Raw genomic sequence first — 9,142 nt, forward strand, 5'->3', positions numbered from 1 at the left:
CTTATAACAAAGGTATTAATCTCTTTTCCTCAGCTTTTATACTGATTTTTCATCGCCTTAACATTGTAGAATTTTTTAATATTAGTTTTACTAAAATTTAAATGTGCTAAATATTTTTATTTTTAATATTCTAAAGAATTTTATGCTTTTTGAAGGTATTTTTTGAAATTTAAAAAAAATATATTTTCTAAAGTAAAAGGTTAAGTTTTTTTCTTGAAATTTGTGTAGGACATATTTATCTAGTTAACAAAAATATAAGAAAAGAAAATTACTGTAATATATGTGAGTTGTGAGCATTTCAAATCTGAGAACTGTATGTCTAATGCTTATTTTACCCTCTGCTTTAAGGTGTTCCAGCACATTATTTAAAGGGCCATAACTCTGTTAAGGGATCATCAATTTCAATGAAACTTCATCGGCCACTTTGTATAAACCAAAGACACCAGCATGTCAAATTTCAGCAAAATCAGACAAGGTTTGTGTCCTTATTGGGTTACAGACTACTAATTTTACCCCTATTTCATTGACCACTCAAGTAGTTCCAGTTTAAAAATAGAGGTTTTTTCTTAAAAATTCTTTGGGGTGTTTATGGAGTAGAAAGCGGTTATTTTTGGGCATAAATGGAAAGGAGAGGGTCTGAAAAAAATTATAAAAATGTTAATAATGGGAAATTTTGCTTTTAAGTGCGTAGTAGGAAGGGTGTAAAGAGGCCCATATTTACCCTTTCCTTGAAGAGAAAGTGAAAAAAGCAGGGTAGGGGATATTTGCGCTGCCATAAAAGGACTTGCAGACTATGAATGTTCCTGAGAACTTGGTAAATTGTTGGACTTGAAATGGTCTTACTCTGTGCCAAGTTTCAGGTAAGTTGAGCCGGTGTAATTTTTTAAAATATTTTTTTATGTTATAAAGGAATGTATAGCAAAATAATTGGTAGTCTGTGTCCTATCAAACCTACTTGAATATTATGTTTTTTAGCAGAGTCTCTGAATTACGGGGAAGTGCAACGTAATTTAAGGCACCGTGTAATTCATGGACTGGCGGCTTGTTTTTAAAATGAGTGAAAAAAGATGTTCGAAATATTGTATTTTTATGAAAATGATAACCCTTCATATTTTTTAATGAAATAATATCATCTATTTTATGCATATAAAATCAGATGACTTTATTTTACGGGAAAAGGTATTAATTTTTTTGGTCGGGATCGGCCTGCGGCCTTGGGTATATATAAGTCGGAAAGCTCGGGATCAACATTCTTTTTATCAACTTGCTGGATACAGAGTAGGTTGAATATTTCTTTGTCAAGTTTTTTCATAATATTTGTAAGAAATTTTTTGCATCTGCCTTAAATATATTTAAATTTTGGTTAATGGATAATAAAGTTTGTATGTTCTTAATACTTTTTTAATCCAACGTATTTATTTTCTCTGGATTGTGCTGGATTTACAACCCGATTAAATGTGACACGACAGCCATTTTGAATATATTGTTGCAATTTTTGCCCGTAGCAAATTTATCAAAAAAATTTGTATCTGGTGAATTACAATAAGTAATTTTTGTTTGTTATTTACTCTAACGAGCGGAAATGCCTCCCAAAAATAAGACTAAGCGGAATTGCAGACTGAGAGACAACGAGGGCAAAGTATCAAGGTCAAAGAGGTCAAGACAAGAGCGACCAGCGGTAGCGATAGAGGTTGACGATAATCATACAGTTCAGGAACATGGTCCTCCAGGAAGCATCGCCGCCCAAGAGAATGTAGTTGGTGCCAGAAAGTCAAACTCTACCCCATTGGCCCCAGCACCTGTGCCTGCTTTGGCCATTGAATCTCAATCAGGTACAAGCATTGGTTATGAGAATCAATATGTAGATAGCATTCACTCACTATTGGCTAGCAATGTCTCTAACTCGTTGAAGTCTAAAATCATTAGTTCAGCATACATAGAGATTAGTTTGTTGCTTGATAACACTTCCCTGACAGAATCTTCAGAGAAAAAAATATTTTTTAATGAAAAAGGGGAGTTGGTCACAAGAGAGGCTGTTAAACCTAGCAATAAGATTCAAAATATCAGTAGATGGACGGATGCATTCTTAGTTTACTCTAGCATTTATGCTTCAGCCCACCCAGAATCTTATCAGGGTTTGCTGAAATATTTACATGACATAAGACTCGGGGCATCAAGATGTGGGGAGGGGGATTTGGGATGGAAGAAATATGACGAGCAATTTCGACTTCGCCGCAGTATCGATCCCACCATAGATTGGTCTAAAGTAGACTATGAGTTATGGTTGATGTTTATGTCATCATCCCCACAATCTAAACTAACAATTAAACCAAACAGCCCAGCCTACAACAAGTGCTATAATTTCAACTTCAAGGGTCATTGTGACGGACATTCTTGCAAGTACATGCACAAGTGCATTAAATGTTCTGGGAGTCATCCACAATATTTGTGCCCTCAATCTAATTATGTTGGGAAGTCCATAAGTTACCCAAGGGGACCACTGCAAGGGCAACCCCAAGTTAGACCCCTTATGTCACACCCAACCCAAACCTCAAGACCACAAAGGTATATGGGCCCTAGGAAATTCCCCTATTAATGTTGAAAAGTTAAATGAATATTTGCAGCCATATCCAGACAAATATGCTGCTAATTATATAAAAAATGGGTTTTCAAAGGGTTTTGAAATAAATTATACAGGCCCAAGGTGTCATGTGTTTTCAAAAAATCTTAAGTCTGCAAGTGAACACCATGATGAGTTGATGGAAAAGATAAGTAAGGAAATAAAGCTTGGCCGAATCATGGGTCCTTTTGATCAACTTCCAATTTCTAACCTCCATATTTCACCAGTTGGCATTGTCCCTAAATCTGATGGAGGGTGGCGAATGATTACCCATTTATCCTATCCTAGTTCCCAGGGGATCAACGACTTTATAGACCCAGATTTATGTACAGTGCAGTATGCATCTTTTGATGGTGTAGTCAATATGATTGCAAATTTGGGAAGGGGCGCATTGATAGGCAAGATGGATATTAAAAATGCTTTTCGTTTAGTTCCGATCAATCCAGGGGATTTTGACTTGTTAGGTTTCTAAATGCCTTCCCATGAGTTGTTCCATTAGTTGCAGAATTTGGGAAACATTTGCAACTTTTCTACACTGGCTTGCTCAGTTCAAGTCTGGATTGAATACATTAGATCATTATTTAGACGATTTCCTTTTTGCAGGTAGGTCTGGTAGTGATGAATGTGAAATTCTAATGTCTACTTTTAGTAACTTAGCCCATGAGAAAACTTCTGGTCCAACGACAAAATTAATATTTCTAGGTTTCGAAATTGATACACTAGAGATGACAATTAAGATCCCAGAAGCTAAGTTAGAAATCCTGAAGAGTCTGATTGAAAATTTTTTAGATAGGGAAAAAGTTACACTGCAAGAAATGCAGTCTTTAGTTGGAATGCTCAATTTTTTCTCAAAGGCAATCAGATCTAGTAGAGCTTTTATTCGAAGAATGTATGATGCATTTAGTGGAGTTTTCAAGCCACATCATCATATAAGATTATCAGTAGGAATTAAAAGTGACTTTAGAATGTGGCTGGTGTTCTTGAACCATTTCAATGGGGTTGCATATTTTCCTAATACTGTATGGGAAGATTCTAGCATTTTACAGTTATTTACAGATAGTGCAGGTTCAGGTCATTTAGGTTGTGGGGGTTACTTTAGTGGAAGTTGGTTTTTTCTCCAATGGCCAAAACATTGGAACAACCAAGAAATTTTGAGAGACATGACTTTTCTAGAGCTCATACCAGTAGTTTTAGCAATAGAGATATGGGGACATAGGTTGTTACATAAAAAAGTTCAGTTTCATGTTGATAACCTTTCATTAGTTATTGTCATCAATACCCAATCTTCCAAGTCCAAAAGAGTGATGGAATTGGTAAGACATTTGGTTCTTAGACTGATGATCAATAATGTTACATGTATGTTTAGGGCAAATCACATTAGTAGCTTGGATAACAAAATTGCAGATTCTATTTCTCGCAAACAGTGGTTCCGCTTCAAGACGTTAGACCAGAGGCAAGCACCAGACCAGACCCTCTTCTAGTAGAATTAGTCATCATGATTTACAGATTCAAATGAATAAATTGCTAGATGCTTCAATCTCTGAAAACACTAAGACAGCATACAAAACAGGACAAAATTCATTTTATAATTTCAGGAAAGAATTTGGGTACGAAATTTCATGGCCCCCACCTCTTAGAGATGTTGTTCACTTTGTTGCTTATCTGTCACTTAAGAAGTGTTCCTATGCTACGGCAAAATCTTATCTATCTTCTATTAGTTTTCAATGCAAAATTCACAATTGGGTTGATGAAACAAAGAACTTTCTGGTTGTAAAGGTTCTTGAGGGTATGAGAAGAACTAGTAGGTCTGCAGATGCAAGGCTACCAATAACCTTGCAGTTGCTTACTAAAGTTGTTAGGGTTTTATCGACCATTTGTAGCAATAGTTATGAAACAAAATTGTTCAGAGCTGCTTATATATTAGCCTTCTTTGGTTTTCTCAGAATAGGGGAATTCACATTGTCTACTGGTAATAGTGTTCATACAATTTTACAAGTGACTGATGTTCAATTTGAAGCTAATTACTCCAAGGTTTTTGTACACATAAGAATGTCAAAATGTGATCAGGATAGAAAGGGGGTTTCTTTAGCCATTGATAAAAGTGAGGGAATCCTGTGTCCAGTAGCAAGTTTGATAGATTATCTTGCAGTAAGACCAAAAATTAAAGGGCCATTATTTATACACTGTGGAAAAAATCCCCTTACCAGATATCAGTTCTCTTCAGTTTTGAAAAAATCACTTTAGGTTTTGGGGGTTCAGGGACATTATAGGGCCCATTCATTTCGTATCGGGGCAGCCACTGCAGCATTTGAAGCGGGGTGTTCACAAGATGTCATAATGGAAGCAGGGCGTTGGAAGTCTAGGGCATACAAATCATACATAAGATGTCCTATTGGGCAGATGTTGGGGGCAAATAAGTTGTAATTTTGTAAATATAACAAGAATTATTCAAATTATTGCATACATTTGTAGAGGTCCCTGAAGTTAAAGTCTGGTGTGTGGGCTCCTCTATTATTAAGAATGCAATGATGGCATCAGTATGCAGACCGGGGGGAACAAATCTTGGATTGGATAGATTGAAAATAAATATATGGTGGCAGGGATATTCAGGTTTGAATTTTTTGGGACTTAAAAGAAAGCTCTTTTTTCTGACAGAATATGAGGAATCCCCAGATTTTTTGGTTATTCACTGTGGGGCAAACGATTTAGGATCAATTGATCTGTATACTCTCATTGAGAAAATTAAATCCCATCTAAAGATTATTAAGACTCGCTTTCCACATTCTACACTTGTTTGGTCACAGATGCTGCCACGAAATAAATGGAGGTAATCGGGGGACAATAAAGCAATGGAGCGATCCCGTCTTAAGGCCAATAGGGTAGCTGCTTCATTAGTGTTAGAGTTGGGGGGTTGTTACATAAAGTACCCCGATTTATTGAAAAACATGTCACAATTTCTGTTGCCAGATGGAGTACACCTCAATGACCTAGGAAATAAACTCTTTCTAAATAATATCCAAGGGGGGTTAGAATTTTTCCTGTCAAAGCAAGACAATGTGTATCCTTAAACAAAACATAAAGAACATTGGTCCGTGGGGGCTTTTTTGTCAGTTGCTTGGGTGCTCCCCTATGTGTGGGATGACTGCAAACTCTCCTTCGGTTGTTCGCTGTCATGTGGCGTTTGCGCACACCAAAGCAACTGAGGCCTACATAAACTTTGTATTGTTGTGAAGTTTTCACCATTGAACTGTGAAGGGGGTTGAAATGTTGAACCATTTTATATGTAAAATATTTGCTGATATGTTGATATAATTTGTTTTGTGCTTGAATTGTGCATATAACTAATTACACTTAAATAAGTAACCTTAAATAAGTAACCACCCGCGGTTTACCCGGAGTGGTCATTTTTGCACATATGACTTGTTTGTGTTGATGAATTTTGTTGAATTTGTGTGGGTTTGCCCAAAAGTTGTGTGTATTAATTGGCATCCCACAAATTACTATGCCACGGCCAATGTTCGCCAAAATAAAGGTTAAAACAAACATTTTGTTGTCATTTCCCTGTATAAATAATATCATCTATTTTATGCATATAAAATCAGATGACTTTATTTTACGGGAAAAGGTATTAATTTTTTGGTCGGGATCGGCCTGCGGCCTTGGGTATATATAAGTCGGAAAGCTCGGGATCAACATTCTTTTCATCAACTCGCTGGATACAGAGTAGGTTGAATATTTCTTTGTCAAGTTTTTTCATAATATTTGTAAGAAATTTTTTTGCATCTGCCTTAAATATCCTACCCACCCATTCCCATAATTTGGAGTTTAAATGATTGCATATTTGGTTCTTGTGCTGGCTTTTTCTTTGTATTTTACAGAATCTGTTGCACTGGATGTCGTCTTCGTGAAATATGTCGTGGCATAACCTGTACAGGAGTGGCGTTTGCGCACACCAAAGCAACTGAGGCCTACATAAACTTTGTATTGTTGTGAAGTTTTCACCATTGAACTGTGAAGGGGGTTTAAATGTTGAACCATTTTATATGTAAAATATTTGCTGATATATTGATATAATTTGTTTTGTGCTTGAATTGTGCATATAACTAATTACACTTAAATAAGTAACCTTAAATAAGTAACCACCCGCGGTTTACCCGGGGTGGTCATTTTTGCACATATGACTTGTTTGTGTTGATGAATTTTGTTGAATTTGTGTGGGTTTGCCCAAAAGTTGTGTGTATTAATTGGCATCCCACAAATTACTATGCCACGGCCAATGTTCGCCAAAATAAAGGTTAAAACAAACATTTTGTTGTCATTTCCCTGTATAAATAATTGTTTCCTTTACATCATTAATATAACTACAAAAACCAGAAATTCATTTATTTGGCTGATATTATGGCAGAATTAAACTGTGTAAGTTTCTGCAATTTATGTAATTATTCTCAGCATGCTAAACTTGATTAATAGTGAATAGACAGGTAAGATAACCTCAGCTCTTTAAAAATGTTAAGAAACAATGTTGAACATAATAATTCAGCAGAAATAGTCCGAATTACCAGTTGCAGTTTCATTTTATGCATAAAGAAACCAGACCAGAGCCCTTGGATTCAGAGTTTATCTAAAAAAAAATTTTCCAATATCATTGTCACCTATTCCCAATCTACGATGCAAAATTAAAAAAAAGATGTGGAACGCAGTATTCAAAATATGTCACACATTTAATACAACTACAAAGGCCCGTAGAAAGCAATTTCAGAGGAGGGGGGGGCACACACATACATTTTTAGATTTCAACTACCAACAATTTCTTCATTTGTCAAATAAAGGTCTTCAGACATTTTTATTGAGGGGGCACAAGCACATAGTAGCAATGATATCTACATTCTATATATGCATGCATCGGCAAAATTATTGGAGTGCCCCCTCTCCCGGTTCCTTCAGAAACTTTGGAACTACGATTTATTTTAGTGATAACTTTGGAAATTTAATCTACTTCAGTAAAGAAATTGGAAATTTAATCTACTATAATTAATAATAGGCCCATGGGCTACAACACTCACCTGAGCATTGTTGCTAGGAAAAAGTAAAATTAGTTTATTATTTAAAAGTTTATATCCAAAAGAAGTCCCATGACCAATCATGGCTTTGCTATTCTTGAGAAACGATTTTCAAAGAATTTTCCTATATATATCTATGTACAATGTCTATGTACAAATTTGATCGCCCATTGTGGCTCCGCCCTACCCTCGTGGGTCTTGATTTGAACAAACTTGAATCTAAACTACATGAGGATGCTTCCATATAAATATGATCAATTATGGCTTTGCTATTCTTGAGAAGAAGATTTTTAAAAGATTTTCCTGTATATTTCTTTGTAAAACTTTGGTCGGCCATTGTGGCCCGCCTTACCCCCGGAGGTCATGATTTGAACGAACTTGAATATATACTACATGAGGATGCTTCCATATAAATAGGAACAGTCATGGCTTTGTTATTATTGAGAAGATTTTGAAAGAATCTTTCTATATATTTCTATGTAAAACTTTGATCAGCCATTTTGGCCCCGCCTTACCCCCAGAGTTCATGATTTAACCAAATTTGAATCTACACTACCTGAGGATGTTTCCACATAAGTTTCATCTTTCCTGGCACAGTGGTTTTTGAGAAGAAGATTTTTGAAAATTGCCATCAATTTTTCAGTAATTATTAATTATCTCCCCTTGGAATGAGACTTGGCCCTTCATTTGAACAAACTTGAATCTCCTTCATCCAAGAATACTTTGCGGCAAGTTTGGTTGAAATCGGTCCAGTGGTTCTTGAGAAGAAGTCGAAAATTTGAAAAGTTTAAAAACGGACGGACAGACAGACGGCCAGACGGACGACGGACAAAATGTGATCAGAAAAACTCATTTGAGCCTTCGGCTCAGGTGAGCTAACAAACTATATTTAGCTTTAGTTTACTATAGTATGTTTTTGGTTAGGGAAATGTTGATTCACTCCTCTCTTTGCTTGATATGGTTCTGAGTGAGATCTAAATCACTTTCTATCAGGGCTTTTTTTGTCGAGAAAATCAGTAACATCTCCAATGCCAGTATGGGCAGATGTTAGACACTGCGAACATATTGCTTGACTGCAATCCTGACAACATAAATCCACAGTATTAAAATTACGTTTATATCAAGCAGCTTTCTTCAATCCCTTGGATGATAATGGAAGGCTTCACTCTCTTTTCTCTGTGGAGGAATGGATGTATTCGATGATGTAGGTAGAAAAGTATTCAGTGTGTGTTGTGGTAGTTAGATATCAGAAAAATCGGATGAACTGGAAGCCTCCTTCCTATTATCATCTCAAGCAACTAGTCGCGCAGGGGATGTAGCATCGCTACTGTGTGTGTGTTTATGTATTAGTTTGTCTGCTACAGCTTGTGGGCAAGATTTAAATAAAACCTTTGCACTATCAACTTTCAGCCTTCAAATTCATTTAATTTTCAAGATAATCGGTAAAATAGTTCTCTATTTA

General features: G+C 36.0%; 1 protein-coding gene across 3 annotated transcripts; it reads left to right on the forward strand.

The window, feature by feature from the left end:
• Nucleotides 1-1,127: 1,127 nt before the first annotated feature.
• On the forward strand, nucleotides 1,128-6,891 carry LOC134228919 (uncharacterized). 3 transcript variants are annotated; one of them, XM_062710614.1, is made up of 2 exons: nucleotides 1,128-1,832; nucleotides 5,093-6,891. In XM_062710614.1, the coding sequence occupies exons 1-2, from the start codon at nucleotides 1,583-1,585 to the stop codon at nucleotides 5,449-5,451; spliced, it is 609 nt and encodes a 202-aa protein (XP_062566598.1). In that variant the 5' UTR covers nucleotides 1,128-1,582; the 3' UTR covers nucleotides 5,452-6,891. The 3 variants fall into 3 exon arrangements, 2 of the variants coding, with proteins under 2 accessions (XP_062566598.1, XP_062566599.1); XM_062710615.1 differs by having other exon boundaries at nucleotides 6,499-6,891; XR_009984105.1 differs by lacking the exon at nucleotides 1,128-1,832 and adding an exon at nucleotides 2,398-2,565.
• The last annotated feature ends 2,251 nt before the right edge of the window (nucleotides 6,892-9,142 follow it).

The sequence above is a fragment of the Saccostrea cucullata genome, unplaced genomic scaffold (genome assembly GCF_032062105.1).
Source record: "Saccostrea cucullata isolate Sc308-1 unplaced genomic scaffold, CSIRO_AGI_Scuc_v1 ctg5271, whole genome shotgun sequence".
NCBI classification, from domain to species: Eukaryota; Metazoa; Mollusca; class Bivalvia; order Ostreida; family Ostreidae; genus Saccostrea; species Saccostrea cuccullata.

Coding starts and splice junctions, on each gene's coding strand:
- LOC134228919 (XM_062710614.1), top strand. CDS start 1,583: ATGCCTCCCAAAAATAAGACTAAGCGGAATTGCAGACTGAGAGACAAC. Junction 1,833..5,092: donor GGCCATTGAATCTCAATCAG/GTACAAGCATTG, acceptor ATACATTTGTAG/AGGTCCCTGAAGTTAAAGTC.